Source organism: Macaca thibetana, chromosome 13, assembly GCF_024542745.1.
Source record: "Macaca thibetana thibetana isolate TM-01 chromosome 13, ASM2454274v1, whole genome shotgun sequence".
NCBI lineage: Eukaryota > Metazoa > Chordata > Mammalia > Primates > Cercopithecidae > Macaca > Macaca thibetana.
The window spans coordinates 17,143,499-17,165,449 of NC_065590.1; the positions used below are offsets into that span (position 1 = coordinate 17,143,499).

Here is a 21,951-nt window from a genome sequence, read left to right on the forward strand (position 1 = left end):
CTGAGAGCTAATGTTTGGACCTCAATTCATCACTGCCACAAAAGTTAGTAACTTTGTAAAAATGTTGGCTTGGGCCATGCGTGGTGGCTCACGTCTGTAATCCCAGCACTTTGGGAGGCTGAGACAGACAGATTACAAGGTCAGGAGATTGAGACTATCATGGCTAACACAGTGAAACCCCATCTCTACCAAAAATACAAAAAATTAGCTGGGCGTGGTGGCACGCGCCTGTAGTCCCAGCTACTCGGGAGACTGAGGCAAGAGAATTGCTTGAACCCGGGAGGTGGAGGTTGCAGTGAGCTGAGATTGCACCACTGCACTCCAGCCTGGGCAACAGAGCAAGACGCGTCTCAAAAAAAGTTGGTTGATAGTTTGACACATCCTCCATTCCCATCAAAACGTAGAATAAATCAGTTATGGGATTTTAAAAGGGGATTTAAAATGCCACACACAGTCTTCAAGCAGATTCAACCATCCACACGTCAACTGCCTCTTACCCAGGCATTGCTTACCCATTGCACTGAGATAGTGGTTGAAGGCCTGGCAAGGAGGACTTGGGGTTTGTGTTGATTTGTCACAACTCATGGGTGCTGGGCTCCTGTCTGTGTCAAAAGAGAAATACCCACTGGAGGATCGAGACAGCAGGGAGGATCTTCTCATAAAGATGAAAAGCGGGGATCTGGTAGCAAAAGGGCCAGGGCTGGCCGGTGGGGCCAGCGGGCCCTGAGGGCTGCCGTGGGGGCAGCTGTCCCCTTCACCTCCGTGATTGCCTTCGGGATTACCTTGTGGCTCTGTCTGTAGGGAGGTAGGGGCCCCAGGTCTGAGCTGGGGAGGCCTCTCCGCAGGCTGCAATTGTCTACCTTCTCGGTCACACTCAGAACTTACATCAGAAGGTTGCTTTGCCATTTGGTCTTTTTTTCTGCAAGTAAAACAAAAACTAAGATTATTTTAAGCAAAAAAAAAAAAAAAAAAAAAAGAATAAATCAGCTCTTAGGGTTAATCCCAAATACTTTATGTTCTATACTTTTCCGACAATCTCCCAAATAAAAAAATTGCACCTAACATAATAAAGGTATAATTTTTTTTTTGGTAGAAGGTGGGATTAAACTTCGTACCCCCAAACAAAATACAGTAACAATGTCAACAGCTTGCGGAACTGGTGCACACACACGCGCGTTTCCAGAAAAGTAGTTAATCTGAAGTCTATTCGCGTGTGCTCTTTGCCCAGGACGGACTTGGATAAGTCAGAAACTCCCAGCGGCTCTGACTTCCCGGCGTTAGGTAGGACGCTGGAGCATATGAGCGGGCGCAGACGCAGCGATTGCAGGCGGCTGGCCGCGTTCCCTGCTCCGGCCCCATTGTTTGCCGAAAATGCTGAGGGCAGCAAGTCTGGGGAAGGTTTGGCAGCGGCCGTCAGTCGTAGTAAGTGCGTCACAATAGAGTTTGTAACTCCAGCGCGGCTCGGCCCGGCTCTGGCGCTCTCTCCGCCCGTGGTCCCTCCCTCCCGCGGTTCCTCCCTCCCGCTCCCGTACCGGGCGCCGCACCGAACCAGACAGAACTTCTCTGAGGTGCAGCGGCACCGTTAGGTGCACACCCCTAATTGGGGGGGGGGAAGAAGCCAACCCCTGCAAAGTCTCCAACTAGGTCCGCAGCCTAGGCGACACCGGTGCGCACCCCCTTCATCCCACAGACCCTCCCCTCAGAAGGCAATCAAGCCGAAACTCACGTCCGCGCCTTCCCTTCAGAGCGTAGCGTCCGGGCCCGCGCCCGGGCCCCGGGGCGTCTGGCCCGCGCTCTTCGCCGACCCGGCGCCCCCTGACCGTCACCACGAAGGCAGCGCAGGAAACAAAGCTCTGGACTTGGGTTCAGAGTACCCGGCGCAGCGCACAGCCCGCGCCTTCCCGCCAGCCCGCCGCCGCACTCCGCCGGGCAGCCGAGGGCTCCGCACGCCGCGCCTCTGGCCCGCGCTGCCCCGGCCGCAGCCGCCGGGAACATCCTCCGCCTCCTCCCGCTCCTCCCCTTGCGCTCTGCGCCCGCCGCCGCCGCCGGCACCGCCGACCTCCCCGCGCCGCTGGCGCCGGGTGCCCGCGCTCCCAATTGGTCCGCGCGCGGTCGCTCCGCGCCGCAGCCAATCGGCAGCCGCGGTGGGGGCGGCGCCTACGGGTCAGGCCGCCAAAGGCGAGGCGATTGTTGACAAACTCGCCTCCGAGCGCAGCTTGGGCAGTGGTCGTGGCGGCGGCGGCAGCTTCGCCGGAGGATTTGGGGACCGGCTGGCCCGACTACTTTGCCCATCCCTGTGCTCCTTCCAGACACAAGCCTTAGCAGCTCACGCCGCACTGGACAGCCAGTCACCTGGAGACAAAGCAGGGCTTGCGCCGCGCCCGGACCCGCAGGGCCATCGCCAGGCCCAGTCCTTCTCGCCACTTGTCCTTGTTTTGGCCCGTCGGGGGCAGACCCCAACGGCCGTCACCGCCCTGACTGCGGCAATTATTCTCCTCCAACAACTTCCTCTCTCTTTCTCCTGGTGCGCCGCAGACACGAGTCAAAGCCGAAGAGCCACCCCTGGCCACGGACGCGCACGTCCGCGACCATCGAGTAAATCCACATCCTCCGCCCTGGCGTCCGTCGGGCCCTCCACCAGCAGCGCCAACCCTGGGGCAACAGGTCCCAGAGGGCACGGCGCCGCTAGCCTGCACCACGAACCGGGTCGGGTGTGCTCGGGCACGCGTGAGCCGCTAAGATAGCCTGGCCCCAGGGACCGCGCAGGTTCTGCTGGCCGCGGCTAGCCCCCTGCGCGGTCCAGGTGGTCAGGGGAGGACCTAGATCTCTCGCTGTCAGTGGATCGTGTGGATGGCACTGTCCGCAAGACTCCTGCAGAGCAAGCAGGGGCCCCAGGTACGCTTGAGAAAGCGAATGCAACAGCGGCCCCGAAACCTTGGCCTGAATGAGTAAAAGGAAAAGCCCTGTCTCGTCAGTTAAATCACCACCGCAGTTCCGCAAATCATCCGCAACAGGCCCGCGCGCCCAAAAAAACCAAGACGCGAAACACGCTCTCACTGCGCGGCCGCTACCGTTGGGGCGCCGGAGCCGGCGGCGAGACTTTCCGGCTGGGCGCAAAGCCGGGTACTACGAGCCGGTCCTCAGCTCCCAGGCCGGTGCCGAAAAGCACGCGCTGCCTCTCCTCCTCCCCGGACGTGCGACCCTTCACCAGGCCCGCGCGAAGCATCCCGGCCCAAGCCGCACTTGGCCAAGAGCCCGCAGGCTCCGCGCGAACGACCTTTCTCTAAAGAGAACCTGCCCGAGGGAACCCGACCCACATGGATCCCCACCTCCCGCCGGCGACAAGCGGGGCCGATGCTAGCGTCTCCGCTCGCACGTGCACGGGAAGCGGGCAGTAGGTGGTGGCGTTCGGGCTCCAGCGCTAGTCTTACATCGGTGCCAGGCCCGCACCGCGGGATTTGGAGGTATTTACCTTGCGTTTTTCAGTCCGAGAGTCAGAGTTAGACATTTGGGGGAACAAGGGCCAAGGGAAGGGCGCCGAGGCGGTGGCGGCGGGAACTCAGCAAACCGAATACCCCGATGATGCGATCGCAGTGTGGCAGGGTTCGCAGGGTGACTGCAAGAATCGACTGGTGGCAGTGGCGGCGGCGGCGGCGGCAGCGGGCTGGACGCAGACCTCCAACAAACTGCAGACCCGGCGGCGGCGCAGAGCGAAGTGAAACCTGCGCTGCCTTGCAGCCCAGCTCTGGCTGGCGGCCCCGCTCCTGCGCCCAATCACTGCGGACCCCGCCCCCGCTAGGTCCCGCCCCGGCGCGCGGGCTGGCAAGCTCCGCCTCCTCGGCGCCTAGGCCGCCGGCGCGTGCAGGCTCGGACAGGTAAAGGCGGGGGTGGCCCCGTTGGGTTGCCTCCCGCGCGCGCCGCCGTCCCTGGCGTGTTTACCGGAGTGACTCTGCCTGCTGGCGGCCATGTGCGCGCCCATCCCCCACCCCGAAGTGTACCCTGGCCTCCCGCTCACCTCCCCCAACCCTGTGGCGGCCGCGGCGTGCGCGGCACAGAGGGGGCGCTCCGGTCACAGCCTCCGCTGGCCGGGCCCGCTGTGGAAAGTCTCAGGAGGTGCCCTGCGCCCTCACTGTGCCCTGAGTTTCTAAGCCGCTCTGGGGCAGGCGCGGGGACTGGGTCGGTCGTCGGGAAGGCGCGGGGCGAGGTCTTTGAGCTCGCCTCGCTCTGAGGGTCCCTGGCGCCGAGCGGGACGCGGATCAGCTGGCTGCGCATCTTCCTCGCCCCAGCCTCTCGCGGGACTCAGGCACGCCCCTCCTGCCACCCCGCAGGGGCTCTCCAGCTTTTCTTCCGCGCCCAGTCTCCCTAAGAGACAGAGCCCGTGGGGGCAGGACGTGCCCAGAAAATGGCCAGGCGCGGTCCCAGTGGGCGTCTTCACCGCCTCCTGGGTGAGGGCGGGAGGCATGTCAGCAGAGCAGGTAAAATAGGGAAATGAAAAAGGCACTCAGAAAAAAAAAAATCCTTTTAGGAAAAACAAACACAAAAAACCGAGGTGAGTGGCGGCCTCCAAGTGAGAGAACGTTGCGCACTACATTCGGCTAGGACCCCCAAGATTTGCTGGGCTCGCAGATTACCTCGTAGGAGCTGTCCCTGGACGGGATGAGGCCAGTGAAGGCAGAACGGCTGAGTTCGGGACGCGGTGCGGGAGCGCAAAATACCCTGTTCCTCCTCCCCGCGCGGTCCCCCCCCCCCATTCCCTTTCCTCCTTGGAGTCGGCGGCACCACACTCTCTGCCTCCCAGGAGACCAAACTCCACGCCGCCTCTCCAGTCCTCAGAGTCTGCACCCGGCTCTGCTCTCCCAACGCGTGGCTGGTGCCCCCAACCCCGGCCCTCCTGTCTGCTCCTCGCGCGCCTCAGTTCCCCAGCCCTGGCTTCTAGATCACGGCAGCGGGGGTGTGGGAGGTGGATCGGGAAATGGAGCATCCCGAAGGTGAGGTCAGGCTAGATGGATTAAGAAAACTCTGTAAAGGGACCACCCTACCCACCAGCGCAGCCAGCGGGGAGAAGAAAGGGGCCTTGTCGTAGAGGAGCAAGTGAGGAGGTGCTGTCCTGCCGTCCGGCCACTTGGATCAGTTTTTAAATTCATAAGCGCTTCTGTAACGTCAGTGGGACACAGCACAACCTCAGGCCAAAGTCTCAGCGCATTTTCGGGTGAATTCTGAGCGAGGTGCAGGAGGCCTTGGGTTCCCGGAGTCGCTGGAGGACGCGTGTCGGGCCCCGCCCAGTTATTTCGCTGCAAGAGGGAAAAGGCACGGGCGTGGACACGGCTAAGTAGACTCGGAGGCCGGAGATCTGTCCTAACGGGGCCTCGAAGTTCCTACTGCGGGCGAACTTTGCTCTTCGGCCGTCCGGCGTCGCAACTGGGGAGAAGCAACGCGACCTGCCGTTTGGGCTGAGAGCCTGAAGGTAGCCGAACGCCGCAATGCTCCGCGCTCCCCGCGGGGTCGGGCGACTCAGACAGGGACCGGAAAAGAACCACGCAGAAGAAAGCCCTATTTCTTGTCGTCTGTTCCTGTGCAGCCTTGCAGCCTTGCAGCTTCGCCGCCCCCGCGTCGCTCGCTCTCGCGACCCTGTGAACACTTTGAAAAACAAGAGAGTCGGGGGGAAGCAACGGGCTAAGTGCTCCTATTTGGGGCACTAAAAGGAAGCTGGCCAGAGGTGGCGGGTTCATATGTCCCCCGAGACCCAGGCCGCGTCGGGGGCCTCGAGCCCTTGCAGCCTTCTCCCGCGGCGTCGGGAGGTCCTCCCGGAACTGGGCCAGAGCGCCGAGAACGCAGAGACGGGCCCATGGGTTTTAGGTCACCTCCCTCGCAGTGGACGCGGGCAGAGCGGTGCCAAGAGATGTGGAGGGAGGGAGAAGGGAGGATGATTTGGACTGAAAGAAACAAGAATGAAGTCGGGCAGCTGGGATCTGAGAAATGGGAAATCCATGGCCCTTGCCCGGGACCACAGGCGGTGCCGTCGTCTCGCCTAGTTCCGAAATTGCCCAGGCCCGCCTCCCCGCCGTCTGCAAGCAGCGAGAATGACTTCCACATCGCTTAATTTATTAAACTTTTCACCTATGCTCTTCTAAAGGACAGATTACAGCGTCAGATGGTAAAAATGTTTTCCGCGCCTTGTCTTGCTGTACGGAAACCGCCGGCCTGGAAGGACATGCCGAGTTCTTGTTTTGCCGAGAGCAAAACTCTAGGCTCTCATTTCCTTCTCCCAGTCCGTGCGTTTCCTTACAGAGCCCCAGAGCGTCTGATTCACTGAAAAAGCATCACTTGCTGAACCGAACCTTTTTGCCCGCTCACGGAAAGAGTGGAGCTTTTTTCTTTTGGCTAAGAGTGTTTGCTTTTTTTTTTTTCTTTCACTCGGCACCACAGTCTTTCTAAATCACTGGGAATGTGAGTCACCGCTAACAGCAGGAGACCTTTGGCGGCACCCGGCTGTGGGGCGCGCTCGCAGCGGGGAGCCCACCCTGATTGTCTAGGGTATCGGACACAGAAGTTGGGAGAGGTTGCAGTCAGGCCAGGCTGGGTTTCAGGGAAAGGGCACAGAGATCCAGCGCACTAGGCGACCGTCTTGATCTGTTTTCTAGCAGCCAGCGGCGCGCCTCGCCAGCCTCGGCGGGACCTTCGCTTTGCCACCAAAATCCCCCCGGCCTCGGCCACAGCTCCGGGCGTCAGTGGAGCGAGCGTCGTGGCAGCTGCAGGCGGGTCACCACACTTCCCGCCACACCCGTTAGAGCTTGGCTCCCAGCTTGGGCCGCTGGGAGCGCGCCCCTTCCCGTGGCAGCGGCTGGCATTGGTGCAGGGTAGAAAGCCCACTCGAACCGCGGGTTGGAGATTCCGGCGATTGGTGCGTGGAGGTTGGTGTGTGGAATGTTAAAGGCGGGGATCACCCTCAGGGCATCATCCTTCACCGAGTCGCACACATCCAGCAACTGCAAAACACGACACAATGGGACAGGTCAGATGTTGGCACACTTACAAGCCGTTAGTGCCAGCGGCTTTCCGCCCACCCCCAAGCACCCGCACACACAGCGGCCCCGGAAACTAGTTTCCCTTTGGATTCTCCTGTGGAAACTGTTGGCCATGAATAACCCTCGGAAGCCTTTTTTATTTTAGACATTCCCAACTCTGACACCTAGCCTAGTGGAAACCCAGGCTTTTTCTGTAAGGGGGTGGGCGTGGACGTGGGGGCGGCTTTGCCCCCAAATTAGCCGGGAACTCGAGACCAAGGTCTGATAATTTATTAATGTTCCCTCCTTGGTCCTTCCCTCCCTAGTCCTTCCCTCCGCTCCTCTTTTCCTCTTCTGCCGTCCCCACCTCTCCACCTCTGGAGTGCCTGGGGTGCCACCCTCTGGCGCGCAGAGGCAACTGAACAGGAAGAGTCTCAGAACAGGTGAACCAGTAGAGACCTGCTCCAGTCTCCCCAGACTAGCGCCTTCGGACCTGGCTGGCAGTAGGCCATGATTCTTGAAATTCAGTACAGTGAGACGGCGGACCAATGCTAGCCATCTTCCACCTGCCTGCTGCGGAAAATCCATCTGCTGTTAACGCCAATGCCAAGGAACGCCGCGGATGCCCTTGGTGGTTCTGGCAGCCACTGGAAGGCAGGGATAAGACATTCCCAGCGGATAGGAGAGGGAGATGTAAGCCAGTGGTTTGGAAGCTGCACTGGTGTATTTTTATTTCATTTTCCATGGCTTAGGTGCCAGTGTATTTTTTTTTTTTTTTCAGGAAAAATAGCTACCAAAATAATAAGATTGTTTTTCTAAAACTACACAAGGGCAGACGGACAGCTTTCCTTTCTTCTAATCTACTACACATTGTACTCCATTTTTCAAGTTTTCAGCCAGTGGCAAATTTGTTTCCCCATATCACAGTAAATCCCTAGGTTTTCATGGCTTATTTTTACAGGTTTAACAACATCACTTACACCAGCCCCGCCTTTGCCCTCACAGGGTGGTCATCTCTGAGCCGCACTGATGTTGTTAAGATCAGTTTCCTTTGCAGCAGTCCAAAATGCCATTTCAGGTTTTCAGAGCATTTCAGGTTTTCAGTGAGGTCCCAAGAAGGAAGGTGGTGGAAATAGGGGCTGGGGGACAAATAGAAGGTAGGGATATGGTGGGGAAAGAGCATGAATTGTAATAGTCCAACAATACATCTTCCCTGAAAATGTGCTCTATTATTACATCAGTAATTTCTAATGAAAAACTTCATTCTTCACACACTGTGGTTAAGCATCATCAAATCAGTACTGAAAAGACCTTTGATCATATTTTCAAGATGCACTAAAATGAACTTTCACTGACCAAGATTTCAAAGTTTGTAATTAATACTCTTGACAAATCCCTGACTAATCTGTCAACTCTCAATGTCTTTAACCACACAGTTCAAAACCATGAGGTGGCGTACACAGCCCCTAAAGTTTCCACATATTGTCATATGATTATTCAAGATAATTTTCCCTTTGGGCTTGCATTATGAAACTCAACCAACTTTGGTAATATATTCACCGGTGGGGGAAATACAATGATTTGAATGAGTGTAAAATAGAGTATGGGTTTTGTCTGTCTAGTGCCAAATACAGAACTTAGGGCCAGAAGTAGGAATTAAAGGAGGCAGATTTCAATATAAAGAAAACTTTTTAAAAATAAACTTAAAAAGGAACCCAGTGGCTGGTGAAAAGGAGGGTTTCTTGACTCATAAGTGTTCAGGGAGTGTCCTCTCCAATGGCACCCTAGAGAGGAACAATGAACTGGCCGTGAAGAGGAGTTGACCGCCAAGATTCTTTCTAAATCTAAAGTTCTGGGGCAGTCTAAAATACTTTAGCCTTCTCCATTCTTCATAGACTGCAACAGAAACCCCAGAATGATTATTGTGTCGATGGATGGATCCAGCATCATTCCTGTTAGTTATTGTTTGATTCTGATTCCAGATACCCACCAACCTCTGTTCCTGGCTGTCAAGATGATAATAATAACTACCATCCTTTCACTCACAAAGTGTGTGCTGGATTCCTACCCAGTGTAAGGTACAATTGTGGACTTTAGAGGTTTAATGGTACACACTGCAGGAACAGGTCTTACATCATGAAGCTGTTGAGGTATTTTAAAAACTTTAAAAAATATATGATCTCTTTAATACAAAATGAACTTGAGTAGATAATATAGCATTGATTATTACACAGTTACAGTATTTTTATTACCAGGGAGTATTTTTATAGGGGGCTAAGCAGTGTATTATTAAAGTTTAGTTTTGTTACCCAACATGCTTCCATACTATAAGCATAAAAGTTGCACATACTGTAGGAGTCCTGTGCCCTTCCAGTTTATGACCCATTTATGCTAGACAAAGTACTTCAAGCTTACCCATATCTTTACAAAGAAAATTCACCAGCTTTTGAAAAATAAATGAATAGGTGTACTTTAAAAATAAAAGAGCATGAACAAGTTATAGGTTGTTGCAAAAAAAAATTTTTAAGGTCAAACCTAAACATGGGCACTATTGCTCTACAAGCAATAAGAACGTACAATCCACTGGGAATAGCCAGTGAGTGGAATTTGAGAATATCTGCTTTAAAGAAAGCAGAAGCACTCAGCCCTCAAGGGATGATACTGTGTTTGACTATATTAATATGTATATTTGGGAGTGAGGGAAAAATCGTAACATCAGTTTGGCTTCCCACCTCCATCTAGTTGCAGTACTCAATTTATTTTTCTGCTCTTTTTGACTCTCCCTATAGTTTCCTTATTTCAGTTGGGAGAGTAGGATGGCAAGGATGGGCAGTGACTAAGCTTTGCAGTCCTCTGAACAAACCATATTTTCCCAGCATGGCATGGTGTTAGTCCTACAATAGATGTTCAAGGTGGGAAGTGCCGAGTGCACTTGCAGGAAAGCCCCAGCTATTCCTAGGACCCCATGCAGAAGGTTTTCCTGCCTCTTCCCATATACCTCACCCCTGTTCTCAGCATAAGATGACCACATGCTGTTTTATGTGAAAAATCCTTTACCCCAATTTGAAATGTCTCTTCATTAGCCCCTTTCTTATCTGGCTACCTTGGTAGAGTCTTTTTCTCCATCCCTTTAATCTTGGATGAGTTATGACTTGCTTTGCCAATAGAATATGGGGAACATGTCACTGTGTGATTTCCAGAGCTTAGGCCTTAAGAAGCTTTGAACCCCCCATTATCACTCTCCTATAACCCTGAGAATACCTGCTGTGCAGAAGCCCAGTCTAGCCTGCTGGAGGACAAAGGGCCATGTAGAGATGGACCAAGGTGCCTTGGCCAACAGCCAGCACCCACTGCCAGATATGAGAGAGAGGCCATCTTGGACATCCTAGTCCTGTAGAACTCAGATGACTGCAGCCACAGGAGTGATCCTAGGTAAGACTAGCCAAATAACTGTCCAGGCTGCCTGCCTACAGAATTAGTATCCATCATAATCACTGGTTAATGCACAGAAATAGAAACTTTTAACCTGACTAAGCAAAACAACAAATAAACTTGCTATAAGACATCAATTCCACCTCCTTTCCAAAAAGAATCTCTATGCAGCCAACTCTTACTTTCTAAGGGATTGTTAGATATTGGAGAGCCATTAATGTAATTTCCTGTCCATTATTTTTCAGTTGACTTCATTTTAGGTTAACTAGATGTTGAGCTAGAAACTTTACAGGAAGGGGAACCTTAATTAATCAAAAAACATCTTTTAATCTAAATGCCACAACTGGCATTCTGGCAGGTGCCTCTGGCCACCTTTATTCCAGGCTTGTCCCGTCCAACCGTAGTCCCCAATCAACAATTCATAGCTTGTTACTCCAGCCTTTGCCAAGGATCCATCTCTGCTGTGCAGTATCTGTGCTTTCCACATTCCATCCCGGAGGGCCAGGCAGGTAAAGGCAATGAGGTACAGAAGGGAGCTACTTAGCTGTCTTTGACTTGTCAGTCTGCTGTATCTCCAGCATCTTTATAACAGTGTTATGTAGCAACATATGGCACTTTACATATGCAACCAAGGTCTTCTGTGTTCTACCCCATGCTGACATTTCCTGGACACCTACTGTGTGCCAGATTACAGAGGAGGGCTTTATGTTCACTGTCTTATTCGGTACTCATAACAGCTCTATCAGGTATCAACCCATTTTACAGATGAGAAAACCAAGGCTTAAATTGTCACATACCTTGTAACTGATGCAACTAGACTTTTAATCCAGGGCTTTTTTTTTTTCTAAAACCTTGTCTACCCTTTTGCCTCCATCTTTTCCCCCATTGCCTCACTGCTTCCAGTTGCTGGAGGATATGGGGTGCTGCACTGAGGAAATGCCTCCACTACTGTGGCAGACGTGTGATCCTTGATGTTCTTCCTCAGTCAGAATCTGTATTGTGTGTGTGCCTAGTGTGGAGAACATGGATCTGCCCAGCCACACTGGCTCAGATTCTCTGAGAGGACCAAGGCAGTAATGGGGCCCAGGAGCACTCTATGAGGTTGCCACCAGAGGAAGGCGCCAAAGATATCGGCTTCAGAGCCAGCTACCATGTGAAAAGACCAACTTGATGACCTGGAAAGACCTTTTCCTTCAGAAGGACAAGGCTTCAACTCTGTTCTGCAGATTCTCCTTCACTAAATTGGGAGTGCTCTTCCACACTGGTCAATAGGCCCTCCCTGCTCCTTTGGATCACCACCTTAAGTCAAACACAATTCAGGTGCCTTCAAAAGAGCAGCACATGGACTGGCAAATCGTGACTGGTGAAAATGGGCACAATCAAGTAGTTAACCTGCACCTATTCTCACTTTTTGCAGACTTCCAAACTCGCTGAATGCAGAGGCCTTGGCCTGACTTATCTCCTCCTCACTCACTTATCCTGAAGAATTGCTTTCCCTTTAGACAAACATTCTGTAAAGGATAAGATGGTAGGTCTGTGACAGCTAGTTTCCCATCTTAGTCCTTATGCCTGACTAAGCAGTCAATGAGAGAAAAATAAACCTGAAACACTCACACGAGGCATTATCTCACAGCGTGTGCTGTGATTCTACTTCTCTCAATTTACCCAACAACTACTAGAAAGGGGAACTCCATTCCTGTTTTCATTGCCCACTGGCTGGCTCCTCCAGGGAGGGTCAGACCTTAGCCTGCTGGGTCTCCTGGTCCCGGGAACACATACATTCTCATTGGTTTTCTCTGCAACCAAGTTTCTTTAGCATAAAATGACATTCCACGGGTCTATTAAATAATCAGGACTCCAGCTTAATATTTTCTCTGAATCAATTTAAATTATATTTTATGTTGATTTGTTCTTCAGTTGATAAACAATATGTAGCATAATCTGAAATGTTAGAATAGAGAAATTGCCTTTCTTACCAAGCAACAACAAAATCACTTTTGTTTAGCCTCACTAAATAATTAAACTTGAAGAAAATTTACCTTTAAAATGTCCTTTCTATTGCAATTTTCTTCAACTAAAGAGTGCACAATGTGGCTGTTTACTAAGTATTATTGACAATGTCCACTTCGGTAGAGAAAAAGGGCTTTGAACTCTGGCATTGCCACTTCCAAGCCATACTACCTTCCTTATCTCTAAGATGGAAGGATTTAGTGAACTTGGCACAGGTTGATTATTTATAAATATTATTGTTATTATCATGGGTTCTCTAATTAGTAATAAATACAATTTCTTTCTAACTCTGGCATTTCCATGACAAAGTTTGCTTAATCATCATTACCTAAAACAAGAATGCTAAGACAGAGGCATCAACATTAACCACTTAATAAGAACTTCTGACATTTATTCATACTGCTACTGATTCATAAGAAGAAAAGTTTAAAAAGAAGACAAGTGCATATACCTTTCCCTTTAGAATACAGGAAACCATATAAAAGTTTTGGCAATGGAATTAAAGTAACCACAATGCTGCTCGTAGTAGCATTTTCTACGGCAAAGGCATTTACATGAAACAAGAAAGAATATTCAATTAGGTAGTTATAATAAAGCTAGAGTATTAGCTGCACACTTCTCATATGAAAAATATGGCATCACAGTGGCTCATGCCTGTAATTTCAGCATTTTGGGAGGCCGAGAAGGGTGGATTGCTTGAGCTCAGGAGTTCAAGACAAGTCTGGGCAACGTGGTGAAACCCCATCTCTACAAAAAATACAAAAATTAGCCAGGAGTGGTGGCTCATGCCTATAGTCCCAGCTACTCGGGAGGCTGAAGCAGGAGGATTGCTTGAGCCCAGGAGGTGGAGGTTGCAGTAAGCCAAGATCATGCCACTGCACTCCAACCTGGGTGACAGAGTGAGATCCTGTCTCAGAAAAACAAACAAACAAAAAATCTTAATCAACTCATAGTTTAGTCTTGTAAGTACATACCCAAAGAAATGTAAACACACCCAAGAAGGAATAATCTTCAGTCAAAAATTTTCAAGAGGCAAAATCCCCACAAACTGCCAAAACTAAAAATACAATAAGAGTCCAAAGTTATTATGGAGAAATTCTGTGTAAGTGGGTCCTGGAATATTCAACTTCATTGTCCCAAATGATCTGAAAAGCAACTGGGAGGCCTCCTAGTTAAAATGTAGATAGATTCAAGAGATTTTTGCTCCATGGTTACAAACTGAAGAATCTGAACAAAGTAAAAATCAGATGTTTTATGGGGCTACTGAAAAACACTATACATAAGAAAGTAACATTAATGAAGTGATTTCGGAGAGATGAGCTCTTTCTCGGTAAGCCAACATCCACAAAAGCTTCCACATATGGGGTAGGTGCCGGTTTTGGGGACAGGTGGACAGAATGGGCCTAACAGAGATGGAGACACTTTGAAGGGATGAGAAAAATGGCCAGATGGACTGGAATTGTGAAGAACTTCTAGCAGAAAAACAAACACTTGGCCTAGCGATTCTTTACCCTCAACCCAGAATTTTGCTAGGAAAGCAGCAGCTCATGGAAGCTGAAAAGCAGAGGAAATTTGCATGGTCCCATGCATCCTTGTGGTACATAGACTTTGGAGCTGCGCTGGAGTTCAACCCAAAGGTGAAGCAAAGATATCTGAAACTGTAGTTCACCATTTTCACAGCTCAAACTCTGAAAGAATAAAAAGGGTAGTGTGGTGGGGTGGGTGGACTAAGCACAGTGAACTCAAAGTAAAGCAGCTTCTGCTCAACCTGACTCTAGGAGGAATCTTAATGGCCAGTCCCTGACCCTAACCACCAGACAAAAGAAAGGAAAATAAACAAAAGAAAGTAAAATCTGTTATAGACAATGTTTGAAGTACAATAATAAGTTATTAGGCCGCAAAGCAGCAGGAAAATGTGACCCCAAATCTAAAGAAAGCACAATCAGTGAAAGCAGACTTAGAGATGACCAGTTACTGGAATTAACAAAGATTTAAAAACAACTGTTATAAATGTGTTCAAGAATTTACAAGGAGAAGGCCAGGGACGGTGGCTCATGCTTGTAATTCCAGCACTTTGGGAAGCTGAGGCAGGTGGATTGCTTGAAGCCGGGAGTTCGAGACCAGCCTGGCCAACATAGTGAAACCCTGTCTCTACTAAAAATACAAAAATTAGCCAGGCATAGTGGTGCATGTCTGTAATCCCAGCTACTTGGGAGGCTGAGATACAAGAATTGCTTGAATCTGGGAGGCAGAAGTTGCAGTGAGCCAAGATCATGCCACTGTACTCCAGCCTGCGTGAAAGAGCGAGACGCTGTCTCAAAAAGAAAAAAAAAAATTAGAAGGAGAAAAATGGATGTAATTGATTAACATCGGATATTTTATGAGATAAATGTAACTCCTAAGAAAGAATGAAAGGAAAATTCTAGATCTGAAAAATGGGATAATTGAGATAAAAATTCACTGATGAGTTTAACAGCAGAGTGAGTATTGAGGAACAAAAATCAATAATCTTGAAAACAGACTCATGGAAACTATTCCAAATGAGGCAAAGAGAAAAAAACTGAACAGGTCATCAGTACCGTGTGGGAATATATTGGCAATCTAACATACATGCCATTGGAATCTCAGAAGTCAGAAAGAATGAGACATAAAATACTTGAAGATATAATGGTTGAAATGTTTCTAAATTTTATATAATAAAACATCTTCCACAAAAATATTCCTGTCAATCTTATTCATAACATCAGTCCATAAACACCTTAAATGTCCATTAACAGGAGAATAAACATTTTTTTTTTCAATACAAACTGTGTTAATGAAAGAAAAGAGAAGTGAGTCTTAAGTCTTCAGTTATTTTTTCTTCCCACAGATGAGTGTAAGTAACACTGCACCTTAATACCTATGGAATGATGTAGCTGAGGTCAGCTGGAGGTAGCAAGGCCAGTTCCTAGAGACTCTGATTAGGTGAGTTCTAGAGAAATGAGCGTTTGGGATGAGAGAGGGGCTGGGCCTATACAATGAAATACTGCTTAGCAAAAATAAATAAATTAATTTAAGAAAGGAATGAATCATCAAATATCTCAGAAACATTATACTGAGCAAAAGAAACATACATCTATCTGCTTCCATTCCTATGAAGCCCTGGAGCAGGCAAACTGAGCTCTTATAATAAGGTTAGAAACTCAGGGGTCAGGGTGAGGAATTGATGGAAAAGTGTCTCAGATAAATTTATTGAGTGATGGGCACTTTCTGTAACGTGACTGAGATCTACATTATACAGCCTGCTATTTGTCAAAACTCGCTGAACTGCACCATTAAGATTTGTGCACTTCGGCCGGGTGTGGTGGCTTACGCCTGTAATCCCAGCACTTTGGGAGGCCAAGGCGGGTGGTATCACCTGAGGTCAGGAGTTCTAGAACAGCCTGGCCAATATGGAGAAACCCCATCTCTACTAAAATACAAAAATTAGCCAGGCGTGGTGGCACATGCCTGTAATCCCCACTACTTGGGAGGCTGAGGCAGGAGAATCGCTTGAACCTGGGAGGCAGAGGTTGACGTGAGCCGAGATCGTGCCATTGCACTCCAGCCTGGGCAGCAAGAGTGAAACTCCGTCTCAAAAAATATATATATACACACTTCAATGTATATAAACAGACCTCTAATTTTAAAATTAAAAGAAAAATAAAGGGAAGCAAAGCAATTTGGGGGGAACCAACATGAAATTGCCAACTTTTCTCTTTTGTCAAATAAGGATAACAAAAAATAACTGTCTATGATTATTATTTTATTTAAAGGGTAACTTTCAGCACCTAAAATATAGGGAGAATATAATAATATAATCTCTTAATGAAAACTTATCTTGGCCAGGCGCGGTGGCTCAAGCCTGTAATCCCAGCACTTTGGGAGGCCGAGGCGGGTGGATCACGAGGTCAGGAGATCGAGACCATCCTGGCTAACATGGTGAAACCCTGTCTCTACTAAAAATACAAAAAAAAAACTAGCCGGGCGCGGTGGCGGGCGCCTGTAGTCCCAGCTACTCGGAGGCTGAGCCGGGAGAATGGCGTGAACCCGGGAGGCGGAGCTTGCAGTGAGCCGAGATCGCGCCACTGCACTCCAGCCTGGGTGACAGAGTGAGACTCCGTCTCAAAAAAAAAAAAAAAAAAAAAAAAAAAAAACTTATCTTGCATTATGAAAAACCCGATACATTTTGTTTTCCTAATTTTGCCATAGAAAGGTCAACTCTTCCCCTAGGAAAATTCCTGGCTTAGACTTATTCAAGATTGAATGGTTCTCAAGCCAGCAAAGATTAGAAAGGGTTCTCTACGTAAAGTCAAGTAAGTATTGCTGCTGGAAGAAACAGTTAAAGGCAGACTTCTTATCATGAGGACAGAGGGATTGGGGTGGTTCTAGTGAAATGGGGCTCAAAAAATGAAGTTCCATGGAGAACACTGATCTGGGGCCAAATGAACTCAGAAAGCTCTCCAGTCATTTCAGATACCATTTTCTGTTCTCAAAAACTGTAGTCAAAGGCCAGACATGGTGGCTCACACTTGTAATCCTAGCACTTTGGGAGGCTGAGATGGGCGGATCACATGAGGTCAGGAGTTCGAGACCAGCCTGAACAACATGAAGAAACCCTATCTCTACTAAAAATACAAAATTAGCTGGGCATGGAGGCACATGCCCGTAATCCCAGCTACTTGGGAGGCTGAGGCAGGAGAATCGCTTGAATCCGGGAGATGGAGGTTGCGGTAAGCCGAGATCATGCCATTGCACTCCAGCCTGGGCAACAAGAGCAAAAACTCCATCTCAAACAACAACAACACAACAACAACAAGAACAACAACAACAACTGTAGTCAAAGTCACTTTTCCCTATTTCTCCTACTAAGTACAACTGAATCCTTGGATATTATATATAAAGCAAATCTTAGAAGACTCTGAAGGGTGAAGAGAAATCAGGCTATCTAGGAAGCATAGGATTCAAGGAATGACACAGTGGTGAATTCCTTGCATTTTCTTTTTGCCTCATATATCCCACACCGGAGCTAAACAAAGCTGGCAACCTGGAACCACCAACAGATGTACACAAAAATCCTAACAAAAGCCTAGTTTGAACAAACTGTGCATTCCATGCCCCCCACCCCTGCTATGGCTCTAAAGGCTAAATGGGGGAGCTTACTCTTACAGCCACAACATGCTGTAGTGAGGTGCCCACCATGGTGTCAGTGGAGACCACATGGGGAGCTGGTACCTCCACCTCCACCTGGCAGTAGAGAGGCATCCTTCCCTTTACCAGATGGGGTGCTGTCACAGAAGGCCTAGTGGGAATCAAGACTTTGTCATCACATGGCGGTAACAAAGTCACTGCCAGTGTCAGTAAAGGCCCCTTAGGGAACAGTAATGTGGCTTTCCTGCTCTTCCCATCAGTGAGATGTCTGTGGAGGCCTAGTTAGTAACTAAAACTCCCACTTCCACCCAGAAGTAAGAAGGAGTCCCCAGCCCTTTGGATGTCAATAGAGACTAAGTAGAGAACCTAGACTACTATCCCTATAAGGCAGTAATGAGGTGATGCACCCCCTTTTCCTCACTGGAACAGTGTTAGAGGAAACCAGCTAAAACAGAAGATTTAAGTAAGATCCAGAGTTTCATAATTTAATATCCAAAATGTTCATGTTTCAATAAAAAGTCACTCCATATCAAGAACTAGGAAGATGTCAAACTGGGTAAAAAAAGACAATCAATAGATGTCAATGCCAACATGACAGAGATGGTGGGATTATCTGACAAAGTTTTTAAAGCAGTCATTATAAAACTGCTTCAGTGAGCAATTATAAACACACTTGAAATCAATGAAAAAAATAAAGTTTCAGCAAAGAAACAGAAAATCTTAGCAATGGAAAAGGAAATACAAAGGAGCCCAAATAGAAATTTTAGAACTGAAAACTACAATTACCCAAATTTAAAACTCAGTGGATGGTTTTGACAGCAAAATGGAGGGGACAGTGGAAAGAATTGGTGAACTGAAAGATGGCACAATAAAATTACTGAATCTCAATAATAGACAGAAAATGGACTGAAAATATAATGAACAGAGCATCAGGAACCTGTGTAATTATTTTTAAAAAATGATTTAACCTAAGTGTCATCAGTGTTCTGAAAAGAGAAGAGGAAGTGGGCTGGGCAGAAAAGTATTTGAAACAATAGCTGAAAACTCCCCAAATTTGGCAAAAGAGATAAACCACCTCAAACAGGATCAATCCAAATAAATTTATTCAAAGGCACATCGTAAATAGTTTTTAATCTTAAAAGCAGAGAAAGAGAAATAACATTTTACTTACAAGGGAGAAAAGAACAATTGGCAGCAGATTTTCATTAGAAACCATGGAAGCCAGAAATGTGTTCAGGTGCTAAAAGAAAAGAATTGTCAACACAGAATCTTTTATCCAGTGAAATACTGTCCCTAGTTGCAGATTACATGTTTGTCTATATGGCAAATTCCAAGGAATCTATAAGAACTTCTAGATTTAACAAGTTGAGCAAGATGATAGGATAAAAGATCAACATATAAAAATAGTTTTATTTCCATATAATAGTAATGGATATGCAGACACTAAAATTAAATATGCAGTACCATTTACAATCATAGATGTAATCCAATGAAACATGTATAAGACTAGGACTTGTGTGCTGAACACAGTAAAACGCTGATGAAATAAATCAGTGTAGATCTATGTAAGTAGAGAGACATACCATATTCATAGACTGGAAGATTCAGCATAGTAAGATGTAATTTCTCCTCAAATTAACTTACAGGTTTAATGCAATACCTGTCAAAATCCCAGAAAGATTTGTCGTAAATATAGGCAAGATCACCCTAAAATTTCTATAAAAAGGCAAAGGAATTAGAATAGCTAAAGTGATTCTGTAAAATAATAAAGAGGTGGAATCAAACTACCATATTTCAAGACTTATGTAACTATAGTAATTAAGACTATGTGGTATTGGTGAAGGGATAGACACATAGATATATAGATCAAGTAGGAAAATGCAGAAATAGAACCATACAAATATGACCAATTAATTTTTAAAGGTGTTAAAGCAATTTAACATGGGAAATACAGCCTTTTCAACTACTAGTATTGGAGCAATTGGACATTGGTGCACCGAAAAACCAACAAGCAAAAAGGAATCTCAACCTGTTTCCTACCTTATATAAAAAGTAACTAAAAATGGATCATGGCTCAATGAAAAATGTAAAAGTATAAAACTTTTAGATAAAGCCCACAGTATAATATCTTCAGGATCTAGGAATAGGTGAAAAGTTTTTAGACTCGACAGTAAAAGTACATTACAGTCCATAAAAGGAAAAATTGATAAATTAGACTTGATTAAGTTAAAAACTTTTACTCTATTAAAGACCATATTAAAAGAATAAGAAGGCAAGCTATAAATTAGGAGAAAATATTTGCAAGCTACATATCTGACAAAGGATTAGTATCTAGAACATACAAACAGTTTTTAAAAAATAACAATCCAATTAGAAATGGGCAAATGAAGTGAACAAACTTTTCAACAAAGAGAACATACAGATGGCATATAAGCATATGAAAAGATACTCAACATCATTAGCCATTAAGTAAATGCAAACCAAAGCTACAATGAAATATACTACATACATATGAGAATGGCTAATATAGAAAGTAATGACAATACCAAATGCTAGTGAGGATGTGAAGAGACTGGATCACTTCTACACTGATGGTGGGAATGTAACATGTTAACAGCCACTCTAAAAAATGTTTGGCAATTTCTTAAAAATGTCAACATGCACCTACCATGCGACCTCAGCAATAGAACCCCTGAACATCTGCTACAGAGAAATTAAAACCTATATTCACACAAAATCCTGTATGGGAAAATGAAATTTATTTTATTTATTCTATTTCTAAATGTCAGAAACTAAAAACAATCCACATATCCTTCAATGTGTGACTGGTTCAACAGACAGCAGTCCATCTGTAGTGTGGAATACTACTTAGAAATAAAAAGGACGAGACCATTGATATGTGCGACAACCTGGATGAATCTTCAGAAAATTACGCTGGATGAAAAAAGCCAATTCCAAAGGTTGCATATTGTGTGATTTCATTTATACAACATTCCCGAAATGACAAAATTATAAAAATGGAGAACAGCTTAGTAGTCACCTGAGATTAAAGAGAGGGTAAAGGAAGGGAAGAGGGTGTGGCTATAAGAGCCACAAGTGGTGACAAAAATGCTCTGTATCTTCACTGTATCAATGTCATTGTATAAAAATCCTGGGTGCCAGATTGTAAAACCATAGTTGTACAAGATGTTGCCAATGGGGGAAACTAAGTAAAGGGACATGAAATCTCTGCACTATTGCATGTGAATTTATGGTTCTCTCAAAAAAGACCCTCATTAAAAAACAACCAAAACAATCACAGAATAACTTTCAAGTTAGGTTTTAACAAAAATGTTTTATATAAGCAGCAGGAGATTATTTTTTCTATTTCCTTTTATGCTTTTTAGGTGAAGCATAATAGGTATATAGCAGCTTGCTAAATTATCACAAGATGAACTCATCCATGGAAGTGTTATGCAGATTAATAGAACACCTGTATCCCCAAAGTCCCAAAAAAATCATACACTTGAACTGGACATTTTTACTTATGTTGTCTCAGCAACAGCCAATTAGGTTAACGGAATCAATGCCTAGTGGTTCAAGGCCACAATCTGTGATGTGAATGACTAGCTGTCCACGAAAGGAAGATGCAAAGAGTCCTTAATTTCCTTCCATAGACGTATCAGCTCTCACAAGTTAAGTCCTGTCCCTTCTCTGTGTCTTAACATGCGGTCACCCCTAAGCGCTTTTTTTTTTTTTTTCTCTCTCTCTCAGACAGAGTCTAGCTCTGTCACCCAGGCTGGAATGTAGTGGCATGATCTTCATTCACTGCAACCCCCATTTCCCGGGTTCAAGCAATTCTCATGCCTCAGCCTCCCTAGTAGCTGGGATTACAGGTGCATGCCACCACCTGTAATGCCTGGCTAATTTTTCATGTTTTCTTTAGTAGAGATGGGTTTCACTATGTTGGCCAGGCTGGTCTTGAACTCCTGGCCTCAAGTGATCCGCCTGCCTCAGCCTCCCAAAGGGCTGGGATTACAGGCATGAGCCACAGCGCTCGGCCCCTGTGTGCTATCTTTTAATGGTTACTAAGTACCAAATACTTTGAGTCCCCCAGAGAAGGGAAGAGAAGTGAAATGGAACAGGCCACAGCAATGGCTCGTCTGCAAAATAAAAGGGAAAAGGTAACTTACCATCAGAAAAATGAAAAGCAACTACAAACACATTTTACATTATAAAAGTTATTATTTCTAGCTAGAATATTAATTTATACAAAGATAGATATAGTAGGGGTCATTTCTGTTTCAAGTTCAGTAATTTATTTAAATTCCCTGGAATCATAGTAAAATCCACTATT

The 21,951-nt window shown here is 46.9% G+C and overlaps 2 protein-coding genes and 1 long non-coding RNA gene across 10 annotated transcripts in view; 1 reads left to right on the forward strand and 2 right to left on the reverse strand.

The window, feature by feature from the left end:
• BCL2L11 (BCL2 like 11) overlaps positions 1–3,747 on the reverse strand; it is a 46,853-nt gene extending 43,106 nt beyond the window's left edge. For 2 of the 5 annotated variants that reach the window (XM_050753129.1, XM_050753128.1), the window contains exons 1-2: positions 3,473–3,747; positions 513–919 (exon numbers count right to left, since the gene is read on the reverse strand). In XM_050753129.1, coding sequence (XP_050609086.1) covers positions 513–906 — 394 coding nt within the window. In that variant the 5' untranslated portion in view covers positions 907–919; positions 3,473–3,747. The remainder of the gene's footprint in view (positions 1–512; positions 920–3,472) is intronic. The other 3 variants (XM_050753130.1, XM_050753131.1, XM_050753127.1) reach the window with 3 other exon arrangements.
• MTLN (mitoregulin) overlaps positions 1–21,951 on the forward strand; it is a 1,146,577-nt gene that overhangs the window by 570,700 nt on the left and 553,926 nt on the right. The gene's annotated exons all lie outside the window — the stretch shown is intronic.
• LOC126933452 (uncharacterized) lies at positions 6,877–8,995 on the reverse strand. The gene is made up of 2 exons (XR_007718592.1): positions 7,985–8,995; positions 6,877–6,986 (listed from the first exon to the last, which is right to left on the reverse strand). It is a non-coding gene; the product is annotated as an uncharacterized LOC126933452 (long non-coding RNA).